General features: G+C 42.2%; 1 protein-coding gene across 1 annotated transcript in view; it reads right to left on the bottom strand.

Annotated features, from left to right (window-relative positions):
* GATB (glutamyl-tRNA amidotransferase subunit B) overlaps positions 1–18,049 on the bottom strand; it is an 84,824-nt gene that overhangs the window by 49,345 nt on the left and 17,430 nt on the right. The window contains exons 3-5 of the mRNA XM_007084176.3: positions 3,311–3,424; positions 777–975; positions 183–305 (exon numbers count right to left, since the gene is read on the bottom strand). Coding sequence (XP_007084238.1) covers positions 183–305; positions 777–975; positions 3,311–3,424 — 436 coding nt within the window. The remainder of the gene's footprint in view (positions 1–182; positions 306–776; positions 976–3,310; positions 3,425–18,049) is intronic.

Genomic DNA, 18,049 nt, shown 5'->3' with positions numbered 1-18,049 from the left:
TCATTAAGGAATCCAAGGAAAACTCTAAGGAAAAAAACCCCAGAGGTCTAAAGGCTGACAAAACACGTAAACAACCCCATTGCAGCTGATGCAGAAAACACTCCAGTGAGAAGACACCTGGGAAGCGGAAAAAGAAGATCAAGAAGGAGGGACACGACCGACAGCTCCTCTGTGGCTTCTACCTGCCATATTTGCCTGGCTGGTCCCCAGTGCTTGAAGTATCAGCTGCAGCTCTCTGACGGCTGTTGCTGCCTCTTCTCCACAGGACATGTCTGGCTCCAGCACCACTTCCAGAAGGCCAACTCCTACCAAAGAGAGGCAGGGTCAGCCTGACCGCAGCTCTCCAACCTGACCTCCAGATAAATCAGGCTGAAGTCTCAGCAAAACCCTGCATCACTGATGGAGTCTCAACACGGGTTCTAGCCTTTGAATGGTTTCTCCTCCCCTTCAAATTTTGATTTTTAACTTTGGTTCTTTCAGTGTCTGCTTGAGAGATCAAGCTGCGGGGTCGGTGACAAGGTGGCTACATTTATCACATTTTAGGGATAGGTTATTAGCAAGCCTGACGATAATCACAGTTATTGGTGGGTTATTAGCAAGCCCAATGGTAATCACAGTTCAGGCTGAGTTCTCGAGTCAGTTGTGCCAATACCAATGCTGATATTTGATCTGGATCTGTGAAACTCTTGGGCCTATTTCCTCAACTGATTTGGGAAAACTCTAGGGGGGAAGAGGGTTGGCTGGAAGGAAAGGCAAGAGAAAATCTCCAAGCCTACCTGCCCTGTTCAAATCGATGAGTGTCTGAGACCGCAGCTCATCGTGGAGGCTTTTGCCACTGTCTTGCTCCAGCTGGATCTGCTTGATCCTCACGGTCTTGGTGATCACCTGCCTCCATTTCTTCCCCACACAGACACTGTATGCCAGGCTCCCATTCACAGCAATCGGGAGTCTCTGCTGAGTAATTTGGTAGCCTGCCTGCACACAACATGAGTTACACAGTGATTAGGCCATAAATGTGAGCGGGAGTCCAGTTCACTATTTCTTTTTATGTCACTAAGACTAGAGGTTTACTTAAAAACACAACAGAAGAAAAAAGGAAAAGGAGAAGAAAATTAGTTTATGCAATTTAGCTGTAATTTAACCTGGCCTCTTCTGGCTTTTCCCCCTCCCTTACCTTCCCTGAACCTCCCCCAACCCCCAATCATGATGCAATAAACACGAATCCCATCTTCCCTACAAATTGGGGAATAACAATAATCTCATTGTCAGAGGCCTCTAAGAGAAGAATTTATTGTTTCCACTTAGCTCATTAGCCTAAACCCTGCATCTGATTACTGGGCTCTTGACAGACCCTCCTTATTAGGAAGTGCTGGCTAAGCATTTTGCCATCTACTCTCAGCGCGGGAGACAGCAGTTGCTAGTGCCTTTACGCTTGTTTTGTTCCTGCTCTTTAAGGGAACCAATCATGCCAGCTGCCCTCCATGACCCAACTTCCCATTTCCCTCGCTAGAAAATGCTGTGACACTCACACTCGGCTAAGAAAACATGTAGTACTAAAATACTGATGGATGTTGCAAGGATTCCCTCACCTCCTTCTAAGTAGAGGTGGAAGGACTTCCAAACACACACATGCATCAGCACACATTAAAGAGACAGGAGGTTGATATGGAGAACTGGAGAACAGAGAATAGCAGCTGAAGCCCCCACAGTGCTTATGGGGTCCCAGACACTGTTCTGAGTTCTTCACACCATTTAATCCTCACGACAACCCTATGAGGGAGATACGGAGCAGGGAAGGAGTTAAGTGCCTTGTCCTAAGCCACAGGGCTAGTAAGTATCCACGTCAGGATTTGAACACCGGATGGTCTGGCTCCACACTCTGCTCTTAGCCACCAGGCTGGCATTTTTCACACTTCCTCTGCATCAGGAGTCCTCTGGCAGGCTGGTCGAAACAGACTGGCCCCACCCGAAGAGTTTCTCATTCTGCAGCTCTGGGGCAGCACCTGAGATTTATATTTCTACCAAGTCCCCAGGAGATGCTGATCCTAGTGGCACGGGGACCGCCCTTTGAGAACCACTGCACTGGGTCAACTCTGTGCTGAAATAGCAAGTCGCAATGTATAAAAATTAAACTCTGAATAGGGTTGTTGAATAAAATACAGGATGCTCAGTCATATTTGGATTTGAATGAACTGTTTATTCAGATAAACAACAAAGACATTTTACAGAAGTATGTTCCATGTAAAATTTGGCAAGACTAACTCTGGCTATCTGAGCCACCTGGGCCAGAAAGAACAGAATGCCACAGATAATTAAAACATCTCATTGTAGTTGCATGCTAAGTCCCCCACCTTAACCGAACTGATTAGCACTCTCAAAAGATGGAAAAAAATGCAGTTTCATTCCCTTCATCCTACCAAGCGACAGAATTTGCTAACGGGTGGCAGCCAGAGGGGAAAGCAGCAAGCAAGCAATTGGAGAAATAAGGTTCCAGTCGCATTTTGTATTTAATTGCACTTCCACCCTCACCCACTAACAACCAGCTCACCCTCATCTTCAGTTCAAGGAGAATAACGGGAAGCAGTATCTTCGCTATCGTTTTTCTAAATCTGAAGAAAGGGCATACTTACTAATCAGAGGCTCAGATCAAATGAAATACTATTTTGGGAAACCCACTCAACGTTACAGTTTCGGTTCAGTTCAACATTATGAAAAACTGGCTCTACTTCACCCTGGCTTCTCCTAAAGAAGAAACTATAATTTTAAGGAAAAAGCAGGTTAATATTGGGTTTACTGCACAGACAATTACTGTCGTTAGTCGAGGCTTCTGGTTCATGTTTCCGCTTACTATTGTCCACTTATGTGCTCTTCGTGAGATGACAGAAATGTCCCTGGAGGAGACAGTCCTATTACTGGTAACTTCAACTTCAAAGAGGGAAGCTATCACTCCATCTGCAAAGCTACAGTATGCATTTACTGTTGCATCAGCCACAGAGTTAGATTTGACCTAACAGGCAATTAGCGCCAAACACCGCGGCTGGGCTGAGCCCGAGAACGCTGGCTTCTACTCCCCGTTCAATTACGAGGGAGCCGGCAGAAGCATGAGGCTAAGCAAGGAGTCAGCAATCAGGACAACTGCATCCAATCTAGTAAACATCGGGGGGCACCTGCCTTCATCAGGGCCAGGCAGAACCTCCCGCTGACACGGACAGAGCTCTGACTGAAAACATGAGAGGCGCGGCCCCCCTCCCTCGCGTCAAGCCCCCCAGCTCTGAGGCCGTACACAGGGCGGGCCGCCAAGCGTACTTACAGGGAGGTCTGCATAGAAGTAGTGCTTCCTGTCAAACAAGGACTTCTTGTTTATGTGGCAGTTCAGTGCCAGGCCTGTCATCACCGCCGCTTCGACGCATCTCCTGTTGAGAACCTATGGAGACACGACGCACAGCATCTCTCAGATCCAGTCTGAACAAATGCTTCTCCCACACACTGACATCCTCCCTGAATATTCAATCTGGCCCTTCAACAGGCATTATCTCTGGTTCTCTGTGTGGGCAGCTCCAGTTCGCAAGTAGGCTCTGATCCTCTGGAACCGGGAAAACTTTATATAAAAAAGAAAATGCATGCAGTGGTGGGTTCCACGGGGAACTTCAGGAACTGCCACATCAAAGTTAACAGGGAGGGACCCAGAAAAGCCCAGCAGGGTTACATGGAATAAACTTAATCCTAAAACAGAACAAGGAATTGGTCAGAATACAGGAGAGGCACTGATTCCTAAGAGGAGGAGCCAAGAAGCAGCTCGCCAAGCCACCTCAGCGAGGTTGGAAAACACTTCGCCAGAGGAAGAACGAACTTCTGGAAACTCCGGGAAAAATCTTCTGGAAAAACGGCCACAGCCATTTCCTCAAGGGCTGGGAAATGGGGCATGCCTGCCTCCTCAGTTTCAGTCCAGGCCTGGTGGACTCACTAGAGGTACAGACCGAGTGTGCCCTGCACCCCGACTCTTCCTGAGCCTCTCTGGTCCTTCCAGGGGCTGTCGTACCTCACAGGTTCCTTCTAGATCCCACCCTATCCCATTTTCAGGAGTGAACGACCAAGAAATGGCTAGCAAACTTCCCAGCCCAAAAGGACACGAACAGCTTTTTAAAGAACTTCGGGGGGTGGGGATGTGGGTTAAGGAATAAGACCGGCAACTAGAGACAAGGTGAAAGCATTAAGTTCTGGAGTAAGCAGGTCCAAACCCCACTTCTGCTATGTATAAGTGTGTGAAGACTTAGTTTCCTCATCTCTGAAATAAGGGTTTAATACCTACCTTGCAGAATGCATAAAGTAACAGACAGAACATCTACTCCATAGTAACAAATCCCTATCTAGTTAGTTCATTTCCCCACTCTGCTTCGGGAAAATTTTTGAAGATGAAAAATTTTTGTACTTGCTAATGAAACATACTTCTACTCTTTATTAGAATATTTATGATGTTCATTAGTATATTTAGTATACTTTTATTTATATAGGGCTTTCCACATCCACCATTTTATTTCAGCTTCACAGCAACCCTGTAAAGAAGGAATTTGTATTATTTTATTTCAGTAAAGAAAAAACTAAGACCCAGAGATCCTAAGAGAGTCACCCAAATCACTGAGTTGGCAAATGGTAAAGTCAGCTCTAAGGTCCACACAAGCCCTTGCCTAGTGAGTGACAAACAGAATCCCTGTGGTTTAGGGACCGGCTCTCCAGGCTGGAATAATGAGTGGGGCACTCCAGCACAGGCAGAACTTGGTCAAACACAGATTTTGAAGACAAATCTGTACAACAGAAAGGTAAGAGGCGTCTCTACTCACTGCAATATACCACCCCCGAAAGAGAACTCAAACAGTGAATCTCCCTCCTAGTAACATCATTATATGCATTTTCTTCAGAAACCAGGTTACAAAATGGACTTCTATTTGGATTTCTTCATTCTGGGGCAAGTAATATTGTTAGCTCTGCAGTAATAATGGTTTTCATGAAGAGATGTGGGGGGGGGGCGGGGAACAGGATGCTCTCTAATTATTGATGTTTTCACTTGTTAATGTTTGGTATTTTACTGAACAGTTGTTACTGCAATACAAATATAGCTGGCAGAGAACACTGCCAAATCCCAGCCTGATGATTTGGGTCAAGGCACACAAGAATGTGAAGCTCGTGTCCCAGCCCGGAGCCCTACTCCTCCTGGGCTCTACCGTAGCGGGGGCTTGCTGTAAACTGCCTGTCTTGCTAATCCGTACCAGTTCTTGCTTTATTATTCCCACTGTTTTCTCTCTCATCTCTGTCGGGTCTGCCCCTCGGGGGGCCAACCTGCTTCCTCCTTCTAGACATGAAGAGAACCCAGCTTTGTTTTGCTTGCTCATTTCTGCACGTGCATTGCTAACAAACTCCCTGTACCTGGCCCTGCGAGGGAGTGAGGGGTTGTGGGTGATCACAGACTCCCACTGTGCCTGTGTGCACAAGAGGATGCAGGCATTTGAGAAACCATCAATTTCCAAAGAATAAGAATGCGGGAAAACACATAAACATTACAGCAATATTGAATATACTTTAATCTTTTTTTGATGATTTAGAAGACTTGAAGTACTTCAGGGTCAGAATTATAAGCATCAATCATCTCCACACTATAGCTGCACAGAGGGGCTAGTAAATAGAGAGTGCCAGTTAAAAGAATGCCAAGAAAAAAGAATTTATTATGATCTTAGTCAAGCTGCTTATGACAGATGGAGGTCCAGGTCAGCATGTTGCGAGAATGGGATGCAGAATTGGAAAATTCAACTTGGGCTGTCTTTATTCTGAGAAACTTCTGAAGTGTCTATAAAGTACTAGATTTTAGAGATACAAAGGTAAATAGGACTCTGTCACTGGCCTCAATGAATCTGTAGTGGGGACATGAACGTGCCAGCATCTCCAACATCCTTCTCAAGTTCACCTGCTATACTGGGAAGATCTTGCTAAAAATGTAAATCCTACAGCATTTCATTGCTTAAAATCACTCAATGGCTCCCAACGCCCACAGGCTAAGCTTTTATAAGATCCAGTTCCCGCCCCCCATCTTCAATTTCATCTCCCGTCACATTCCACTCCCCACCACCCCATATGGTCCATCACCTATACAAACCACGCTGACCTGTGGACTCTCCCTTTTCTCATTCCATTCAAAATCTACTGAGATGTCACCAAACCTGCGAAACTCTCCTTACTATTCTTCCCTTTGTACCCCTCTTGATCGTCTACACACTTCCATTTGTGCTAGTAATACAGGGGACTGAACTTATTTACATATATTTCCATTAGACTAATTTTCACGAGGACGGGAATTATCAGTTCATCCTTGCATCCCTGGAGCCTAATAAGGAATTGAAAAATAGCGGTGCTCAATGAATGTGTGTTGAACTCCAATGAGGATGGAGGTGATGCATATCAAGGCAAGGTTTCAGAGAGGCAGTGATGTCTCAATCTCCAGGCCTTCACACTGGTTTCTAGAAGTTTCCTGAAGCAAAAACCAATCATGTATAATGGGATCAAAGAGGTAACTTGAAAACCCAAAGAGCTAACTTCTCCTGAAGAAAGCATGTCCCAGGATTTTCTTTAAAATTAACATAAAGTGACTACAAAGGATCTCAGGTTTAGCCCCAACAGCTTTAATGCAGAAGGAAAGGAACAATCCTTGGAACTCACACAGCACACCGGTCTCAACTGAGTCTTAGAAGAGGCTTCGCTCTGGCTTCGGGAATGATCATCGGTGAGTATTTATTGCACACTGCATTGTGTCAGGAGGTGTGCCATGCACAACACATATGTTAGCCATTTAACCCTTTCAGTAATCATAGGGCATCTTACAGATAATGAAGGGGGTTCTAGAGATAAAGTAATTTGGCCAAGGTGACACATATGATAAGTGGCAGAGCCAGGAAGACCCCCGGAACTCCAGCTCTCAATTACGACACTCTACCTTGAATCTTCAAAGAATAAAGCGTACTCATAGCTATTTAAACTGCAAATACCTGGCTGTAACTCTGGAGCAGCAACTCAAACCAAACTCTGCTGTAGATAAGTTCAGGCAGGTATCGTTTCTAACATCTTTTTCTTAGCAGTTTTTTTCTCTCTAGGTTTGTTTTCAGAGGTTGAACTCCTAGAGAGCAAGCACTGTGTTCTTTTCAATTTGCAAAACAATACACAGTCTCCGGCATGTGGAAGATTTGGTGATGAGTGGACCTTTAGCAGGGGATGTTCTATTTCTAGGTTTCTGAAACCCTTAGACACAAGTACCCACGAAATGATTTATAAAATAAGTGGAGAGGCTCTTTTATTTAATCAGAAAATAAGAGAGGCAGAGGTAGAAGAAACATGCATCAGACCTCCAAGGACACATTGTGACCCCAATTTGAGAAACAGTCTTCTAGTTTTAAGCAAGCATTTCCTAATCTCTGAGTAAAATGGACCATCATTTAATAACAACTACCAACACATCTTCCCCCCCAACCGCCCCAATTCACCAAGCTGCACATATTCCACCTTCTCAGTATATCCTGACTCACCCCTCCCCACCACCCCGCCTTCCTCTCAAATCCTCTGGTTTAATTCAGGCCTCTATTCAAGCATCATCCCCTCCAACTGAGATTTCTGCACAAACCACCTGGCCAAGTTTGTCTCCCTCCATTCCAGCCCTCACCATCTCCTCCACACCCATTCAAAAGCAATCTTTCTAAAGAGGAAATCTGTCCATGCAATGCCCCTGCTTAAAAACCTTCTTCACCACTTCTCATCACTGTAAAGATAAAGTGCAAGTCTTTGGGGGAGTCTCCTATGTCCTTCATGATTTAACCCCTACCTTTCTAGCTTCCTCTTCTTCCGCTGTCCCTAATCCCATAGACTCTCATGCAAACATGTATTTGACACCCTTTGTGCAGACTGCTGCTTCTGCTGGTAATGCCCTGTATTCTCATCCACTTGAACAAGATCTCAGCACCTGGCAAGCCTTGGACGTCCCGCCCCCACTGCAGTCTAGGTACTCCTTCTCCAGCACCCATGCACTCTGGTAAAGCACCAGCTTCCAAGCAGACTGAGCTCCCTGAGGGTAGTCAAATCATTTTATCTTATTCCTCTTTGCTCCCCCCCACACTTAAATGCAATACCAAGCTGATTAAACATTAACCGAGGTAATGAATAATTTAACATTCCCTTTATCAACATCCAAAAGACTATAAGCAATGAAATAAAAGCAAAATTATTCTATAAAATATATGTGTCAAGAGATAGAAGCCACCCTTAGTATGTAAAACAGAACCACCTGAAAAAAGAGACTTTATCATACAGATGACAAAGAGCTGGGACATCACAGAGGGCACCGTAATGCAATTTAGGAGACTCTCAACAGCAGGAAGCCATTTCTACCCCTTGATGGAGGGGATGGGGGTGGGGAGAAGCAGCATCACTGGATCCGGGGCACAGGGGACCCAGAGGACCCCAGAAACACAGCAGACCTGTCTCCTGGGAGGTGGAGCCAGGGATGAGACCCAGCCACTACCAGAGGTGTTGCCAGAGGAGGCTAGGGAAGGAGAAATACCCTGTGGCTCCTTTCCTCCCACTTCCGGTCTTTTTCCAGCTGAGCGGAGGCACCAGAAACAGAAGTGTGTGTGGGTAGTTCCCCAGTGATACTCAGCAGAGCGGAGGAACAGTGAGGTGTGATATGGGGATACACGGGCCACAACTGCACAGCAAATACACATATTTTTATATTCACTTCTGTGACTTTTGATAATAGCTAATATTTGATGCCACTCTCACGTCTATCCAATCAACATAAAACTGAAAATTTCGTGGACTCCTTTTTCACAGACTGGGAGCCAAAAAATCATGAAATGCTACTAATTTCTAAGGAACATCTGTGATAACTCAACTTGGGCTGGAACAAACTCTAAGTCTATATACTAACTATTAGGAAAGGATTTGCTAAGCAAATAAGCTGAATGAAGAAGATTATATAACGCACTTAAGTCAATATAATATTCACTAGAATTTCCTGGAATTCTAGTAATTATAAGTAAGTCTATTCAGTGAAGTCAGTCCCTGGGATCTATACCAGGAAATATTTTGTGATGCACTTCAAAGAAATAAAACTGCCTTTCATAACAGTCTGTAATTCATACCATTTCTCTCCCCTTCCTACTTCATCCTTAACTGGTGATCCCCAAAGTTAGTCCAACTGGTATCAGTGCCTCCTTTAAAAATGGAGGCTAGGGGCGCCTGGGTGGCTCAGTCGGTTAAGCGCCGACTTCGGCTCAGGTCACGATCTCGCGGTCCGTGAGTTCGAGCCCCGCATCGGGCCCCTGTGCTGACAGCTCAGAGCCCGGAGCCTGTTTCAGATTCTGTGTCTCCCTCTCTCTGACCCTCCCCCATTCATGCTCTGTCTCTCTCTGTCTCAAAAATAAATAAACGTTAAAAAAAAAAAATTAAAAAAATAAAAATAAAAATGGAGGTAACATGACAAGACTCGTGTACTCGCTGAAATTCTAGCTAGCACTTCTTTTGGAGTGAAGACTATAAGGTGATGTTTTACAAAAAGCCCAAATGGCAATTATTCTGTGAAATTAATGCTATATATGACAAATCTGATGATTAAGATACAGCATGGTAAATGCTTTAATTTATGGATAGAAAGTAATTAAGATTTATTAAGTAAAAATAAGGCAGTAAAATGGGCCTTTATCTTACTGCTAACCATAAATTTATTTCAAAACATGAACTCCCTCTAATTCATATTCAAAGAAAAAAACTACACAGATAAATTTTCCTTATGGTAGAGAAAACTGTTCCCCCATTTCTGCATCCCCACATCCCTTCTCACCATGGAGCTCTTTTATCATCACCCAAAACAAATACAAACACTCACGAGAGCTATGAAAATTAAGCTTGTGAAAACTGGTCAGTTAGTTAATTTTTTTAAAGTGAAATTTTACCATCAGAAGTTACTAGCTTTATGCAGATATTAATGTTTATAAGGATATACCCATGTAAATATATGTTCTTTATGCCTAAACATGGGCACTGCCTAGGGAAAAGGAGAAAGAGAATGCTATATTTTCTTTTGTTTAAATCCCTCTTTCACAAAAGGGAAAAAATATCAAATATGCACTTCACAGGAAACAATTCTTGTTCCAAAGAAGGGTGTGGTTTGGCAGTTTTGACTGTTCTTCAGTTCCAAGGTTCCTCTTTATCCTCTTGCACCAATTCCACTCCCGACGTCTGGTCAAGATCAAAGGCAAGGATGTTGTGCTGGTCCAAAGTGCCAGAAGGCCCAATCTCCTCAGGTGGGATTCCATCCTCCTCTAGCCTCTGCCCACCTGGCAAGGGGGACCTGGTGCCCACAGTCACCACCAGCTATGGCTAGCCTAGACCAGCTTGGTCTTTAGAGCTGGAGCAATCTCTCTTGCTTTTCCACAGACCACTGGCATCTAAGATCTGACATTTACCTGTGGATCGTACGAAAAAGAAGAAAAAACCTTGGCAACTCTAGACCCATCTCTAACCTAGTTAAAACTTCTCACAGGGCACAGCCTGGTTTGCTTGGACTTCCCTTTGGGGTTGGAGGCCAATGGCCTAGCTACTATATGTTCATTTGTGGAGTCTCAAGCTTGGCCACTTAGCCAAATCAGACAGGAAGGCTTAAGAGCGACTGACAGCCAGTAAAAAGCAAGATTGGGTATATACATTAAACTGGTCTCTTTCCCACAACATTTCCAACAGTTATTAATTTGGCATTACTCATTGCAGTCAAACTGATCTATGAGAAGACTTTTACTAATTGACAAACTGGGACAAAATGGAGTCAGAAAGATCTGAATCTAATCTCTACTGTTACTAGCTGTGTGACCTTACACAAATTACCTAACCTCTCTCAGCCTCAGTTTCCTTATCTGTTAGAGAATAGTAATTTTGCAGGGTTGTTCTGTGAATTAAACAAAATTACTCAACACATGGTAGACATTTAGAAAATACTGATTTCAGAACTCAAGTGTTATTAAAGGCAGAATGCCCATCTCATTTGAATCTTTCATATGCAAGCTTTCCTAGGAGGCAAAAGATTCTAATGAGAAAAGGTCTAAACAGCTCCATAGATCCATTACTCTAGATTTACAATCAAAAGTAAGGCACAACAGATGCTGAAATTATGTATTATGTCAACATGCTATTTCCCCCTTAAATGATAACCAACACCTTTTGTGATAATTAGTGTATTATCTCCAGTGCAACAGAGACCATATTTCTTAATGCCTCAGGAAACTTGTATTACTTCACTGTCTCTGTTTTATGGTGACCCAAAATTTTCCCAGATAACACTGCATGCATGCCTGTGGCTGGAAAAAACTCCCATTCTCAAATCAAAGGAGCTACCTTCTAACAAGTTGAATAGTTGTAAATTAGTTAAATGAGCCAATTTTTACCGTCATCTCATTGATGTCCACCACACATTTGTGGCTTCCTGTCTTCTGAGACAGTAAATATGTTTGAAATGCAGACAGGCTGGGGAGAAGAGATGTATGAAGAAGGCATGAAGTAGATACAGGAATAATGTTTAAGAAAAAAAATCACTGTTCTTTTTCAATAAAACTTTGGGATGGGGCCACAATCTTTACTGGAGAAAGATTCCCCCCCCAACTCTGAAATTTGTCTTTCTCTTGTTTATAACTTTTAAGAATAAATATATTAATGTCAAAAAGGCTAAACACACAAACCCATTCATTTTAGATTGACCCCATACCGAAACTGCTGAGTCTTTTCTAATCTATCCTAAAATTTACTCACAAGATTATCTACCTGGAGAAATTTAGTGGCATGACAAACTGTTTCATATCACTGAAATCTCAAGAGTAATCAGTCATAGTGGTAAGAAATTTCATAAGTCAAAAGCTCTAATGATTCAGAATGAGATCTACTTTCATCTTTGTATAGAAGAACAGTATTATGGTGAAAGATCTGACTTGCTGAGAAATGAAACAACTGGCCCGAACCAACCAAACTCTAGAAAGGCATTCCAGCCTTCATTCTTGATAAAAACCATCAACAAAGCAGGGATAGATGGAACATACCTCAACATCATAAAGGCCATATATGAAAGACCCACACCTAATATCACCCTCAAAGCAGAAAAACAGAACTTTTCCTCTACAGTCATGAACAAGACAGATGTCCACTCTCACTAATTACTATCTAACATAGTACTGGAAGTATTAGACTCAGCAATCAGACAACAAAAAGAAATAAAAGGCATACAAATCAGCAAGGAAGAACTCAGACTTTCACTATTTACAGACAAGATACTCTGAGGAAACCCGAAAGACCCCACCAAAAAACTGTTAGAACTAATACATGAATTCAGTAGTCGTAGGATATAAAATCAATGTACAGAAATCTGCTGCATTTCTATATACCAATAATGAAGCAGCAGAAAAAATAAATCAAGGAATTGATCCCATTTGCAGCTGTACCAAAACCTGTAAGATACCTAGGAATAAACCTAACCAACGGTCTGTATGCTGAATGAAAGATCTATGGGCTGAATACTATTGAACACTTATGAAAGAAACTGAACAGGGCACAAAGAAATGGAAAAACATTCCATGCTCATGGATTGGAAGAACAAACATTGTTAAAATGTCTATACTGCCCAAAGAAATTCACACATTTAACACAATTCCTATCAAAATACTACCAGCATTTTTCACAAAGCTAATTCTAAAATCTGTATGGAACCACAAAAGACCCCAAATAACCAAAGCAACCCTGGAAAAGCAAAGCAAAGCAAAGCTGGAGGCATCAGGATTCCAGACTTCAAGCTGTATTCATCAAGACAGTATGGTACTGGTACAAAAACAGACACACAGATCAATGGAACAGAATAGAAAACCCAGACATGGACCCACAACTATATGGTCAACTAATCTTCAACAAAGCAAGAAGGAATATCCAATGGAAAAAAGACAGTCTCTTCAACAAATGGTGTTGGGAAAGCTGGACAGCGACATGCAGAAGAATTAACCTGGACCACTTTCTTACACAAAAATAAACTCAAAATGGATGAAATACCTAAATGTGAGACAGGAAACCATCAAAATCCTAGAGGAGAACACAGGTGGCAAACCGCTTTAACTTCAGCTGTAGCAACTTCTTACTAGACATGTCTCCGGTGGCAAGGAAAACAAAAGCAAACATGAACAATTGGGACCTCATCAAGATAAAAAGCTTCTGTACAGCAAAGGAAACAATCAACAAAACTAAAAGGCAGACTACAGAATGGAAGAAGATATTTGCAAATGACATATCAGATAAAGCGTTAGTATCCAAAATCTATAAAGAACTTAGCAAACTCAACACCCAAAAAACAGATAATCCAATTAATGGGCAGAAGACATGACTAGACATTTTTCCAAAGAAGACATCCAGACAACTAACAGACACCTGAAAAGATGATCAACATTACTCATCATCAGGGAAATACAAATCAAAACCACAATGAGACATCACCTCACACCTGTCAAATGGCTAAAATTAACAACATAAGAAACAGTAAGTGTTGGTGAGGATGTGGAAAAAGGAGAACCCTCTGCATTGTTGGTGGGAATGCAAACTGGCGCAGCCACTCTGGAAAACAGTACGGAGGTTCCTCAAAAGGTTAAAAATAGAAGTACCCTATGATTCAGCAATGGCACTACTAGGTATTTACCAAAGGATACAAAAATACAGGGTACATGCACCCCAATGTTTATGGCAGCATTATTAACAATAGCCTAACTATGAAAACAAAGAGCCCAAATATCCATCAACTGATGAATGGATAAAGGAGATATGGGGTGTGTGTGTGTGTGTGTGTGTGTGTGTGTATAAAGGAGTGGTATATATAGGTATGTGTATACACACACAACGGAATTTTACTCAGCCATCAAAAAGAATGAAACCTTGTCATTTGCAGTGACATGGATGGAGCTACAGTGTATTATGCTATGTGAAATAAATCAGTGAAAGACAAATACCATAAGATTTCGCAAACAAAGCAGATGAACATATGGGAGGGGGAAAAAAGAGAGAAGGAAACAAACCATAAGAGACTCTTAATGACAGAGAACAAACTGAGGGTTGGCGGAGGCACGTGGGTGGGAGATGGGCTAGCTGGTGATGGGTACTAAGGAGGCCACTTGTGGTGAGCACTGGGTGCTGTATGTAAGTGATGAACCCCAGAGTTCTACTCCTGAAAGCAATATTGCACTGTATGTTACCTAACTAGAATTTAAATAAAAATTTGAAGAGGAAAAAAAAAAATGCTAGCTGGGTATTCACTAGTGGGATGGATAGGGAATTTGGTGGAACAAGGCCTGTGAATACCAAAAGCAAAGTCCTACAGGCACATGTACCTGCTGCGTTCATCAGTCCCTGATGAGTGTCCTGAGGAGCGAGCCTTTGGAGGAGTCTATCAGGATGTACATTTTTAGGAAGAAAAAACTATCTTTAATTTTATGCACCCAACAGGAATACATCTCCTTAGAGGCTTCATGGCAAGCCATGAAATCATGGAGGTTAACAAGTAAAAGAAAAAGAAAAAAGCCAAGCCTTCATAGGGCAAAACACCCCATTTCCTTAATCATGTTTGCTTTAAAAATAGATTACAAAAGAACTTGGCCTGGACTTTTAAAAGAAGGGAAGGGAAAGGAGAAAGAAAAAGGAAGGAAATGATACCAAAGAGACAAGAAAACTAGTTGCAGTATGTGATCTTTGAATGGATCCTGGCCTGGGGAGAAGAAAATAAAGGATAATGCTGAGGCAACTGTGGAAACCTGAGTATGAACGGTGTTTTAGAGAATAGTGTTGTATCGCTGTTAGTTGTGATCAGTTCTCAGTGAGCAGAGAAGAGGAGGTTTTTGCTCCTTAGGAGAGAGATGCTAAGGTATTTATGGGTAAAGTGCCATGATGTCTGCAACCTACTCTCAAATGACTCATCCAGAGGGAAAAACAATCTAGGTGCAGGATGGATGTGCACTGTACTATTTTTTCAACTTTTTCATAAGTTTGAATTTCTTCAAAATAAAAAGTGTGGGGGCAGGAGAAAGGAGTAGATAATTCTACCTGAGAGGATGGTGAGATATTACAAGCCATAAGAGGGAGAGAGAGCCTGGAGGAGACAGGAGCTATTTAAACTGATGCTAACTCATAAAATGTACATGTGTATCAGAGGCTTATATTCACTGCTGCTGAAAATCAGCTGTGGAAAGGAAAACATTCTAGATACTGTATCTATCTAAAACTTTCCTATGCCAACATTAAGTGGGACATACTAAGGCCCTACAGAGGTGATGAAGTATGGTGCAACCCTCCAGGAACGTGAAAAATCTGTTGACAGGGAATTCTCTACTATCCATATGTAAGTATATAAATCCTGCATATAGGCAACATGTTTGCAATCAAGAATATGAAAAGACAACTTGTTTATTGTTTTTTACCTGGTAGGTAAATTATTTTCCCCAACTATATATTTTCTGGTTGAAAATACTTCCAGCTTCCCCCAAAGCTGTGTGGGTATCTTATTTTCTGTTGATGCTTCCATTCTGTTGCTTCACTATGTAAATGTACATGAAATTTCTCAATGTGTGCTTCTCTGAAAGACATCCATGGTCAAGAACCTCATCTTAAATAAATTCATGCTGTTGTGACATGTGCAACCTTAAGTTATTTCAGTGAGCATTACACAAATATTTAACCACCTCCATTCCTTGCCCAAACCTACTGGCCACTATGAAATGCAAGTATTTATAATTTAATGACACAAAGTTAAGAATATGAGTATCATAATAATACCAAAAACATTTACATGCCCCTTGAGGGTTCATGAAGTGCTTTCACATACATTAACTTCTCTATGTTCATAGATGTAAAAATGGAAGAGAAAAAGAAGGCAACTAAGATAGCTAGCCAGCTATGATAAGAAAACACAGGTTATGAGTGAGGATAGGCATCTTAAAAGTTTACAACCAGCTATAAAGGAAAAAAATCCCTGTTATGTGTTGGAAATGAACAATTAGCAAATACTGCAGAATAGAAATACTGCAGAATGGGGACCAGGCAACTCTCACTTCTATTTTTAACTGGGCTCCTGACCTCCCTGACTCCCTAAGGCAAGTCAGCAAAGCCCTCAGCTGCTTCTTCTGTCGGCTGAGGTTGGAGCCTCTGACCTTGCTCACTGGGGTGGCCTATGAGTTGGCAAACATCACTGAGAATTCAGGACACTATTGACAATCACATATTATTTCCTGCCTGCATCTCCTAAGAAAGCTGCAGAGCATGACAAAGACCCTTGATTGATTATGCTTCTTGCTTTTACACTTGTGAAAGAAGATTCATGCATCAGAATTTGGAACAGAATACTTTAAGATTCCTGGGAATGCAAATGCTTTTTGATATTCCCACTTCCTCTTCCTGTCCCAGCTCTAGGCCTGTTATAACGATGCAACCAGTGGTGGAAGGCTGGAAAACATGAAGGCTCACGGGCAAGAACGCTCTGCCACAAGGAACAGAATGCTCTTCAGAGAAGCCCAGCCTGACTACACCAACTATGCCAACCTCACCAAGCTGACATTTGTCATCTGAGATGCCAATGGCAAAATGACTTCCAAACTTTGCCAAGATTTTAAAAAGAGCTAAGGAAAAAAATTCCCCAAGATGCTGCAGTGTACAGAATAGCCAACCATTCCCCACCTCACCCCCTCACCATATTAATATAAAGCTGAAAATACACACAGAAATGACCAGGTAAGGAAGACCCCTCCCAATGGCCTCAGATGACAAGTGTATATATACTTGTGGGATGGAGAAAGAATTCCACAGAACCTATCCAAAAAGAGTAGTTCACATCTACTGCCAGACACAATAAAACTGTCCCATGCTTTTGAAGGCAGAGTGGGCATTCTCCATTCTCCTGTTCCTATGTTACCATAGCTAGATTTTGCTCTCTACTCCATACTTTGTTCTCCCCAAAGAGGAGTGACTTGACTATAGTGACTTTGGGAAAAGGAAGCAAGCACATGGGAGTTGGCCCCTCTGGCTGAACATTTTTTTACAGGCCTCTAGCATAAATCATCAAAGCTATATGAGCTCTTTCCGATCAGCATGCCCACAGAGATGATATATTCTGGTATACTGTGGACACTTGAAAAGTCTTCTGTAGAAGCAGGCTCTTCCCCAACAAGTGAAAGGCCTACAGTTTTGGGGAGCCAGTTCAACTTAAGCAGAAAGTGTTAGAAGTTATTTGGCTATGTATCAGGTTGCATTTTTCAATCAAGTCATTATTTGTAATAAAGCTGATATGCTCATCTCTATCTGACTTCTGTGTTGATTTCTCCACTGGTTCTGATTCAAAAGGAGAAGGGGGTCTTATTTTTAGTGACCCCCTAAAACCACATAATATCTTCCTGGAAATTCTTTTCTCATACTCATAAAACCAATCTAGAAACCTGCACAGCATCACCAATGACTCCATAGAGCAGAAGAAACCCAGGAGGGCCAGCTGCCATGGCTGGGCATGCATTTCCTGTGAGGGAAGAGCTTTTACATGTCTGCTGCAATTTTTTAAGTTCTGGTACTGTCCATGGAGGAAAAATGAATGGTACCCAGCTGCATGATTTCAGGCTGCATTTTTATTACAGGCTGCTAGTATAAATCACCAGTACAAAGCCTGTATGAGCTGCCTGAATGTCAGAGACAAAAATAGCGTCACAGAACACTGTTAGGTAATTTTTTTAACTACTATATATTTATATCAACAAAAGACCCCTAAGCTTTCATACTCCTGGGTATCTTTGGTAATGTGTTTATATTTTATTTTCTACATATCCCCGCCTCACTTTCTAGTATGACAGACTTTTTGGTGCAGTAGTGTACCAAATTCATTACAAACAGTTATGTGTTCTAAGTATAGCACCATCTTTTCTGACAAGGGTTCGTTGTTACTGTGTGCAATCTCTCATCCAAGCACATA

This window comes from Panthera tigris, chromosome B1 (genome assembly GCF_018350195.1).
Source record: "Panthera tigris isolate Pti1 chromosome B1, P.tigris_Pti1_mat1.1, whole genome shotgun sequence".
NCBI classification, from domain to species: domain Eukaryota; kingdom Metazoa; phylum Chordata; class Mammalia; order Carnivora; family Felidae; genus Panthera; species Panthera tigris.
This window is presented reverse-complemented; position numbering and strand designations above follow the sequence as displayed.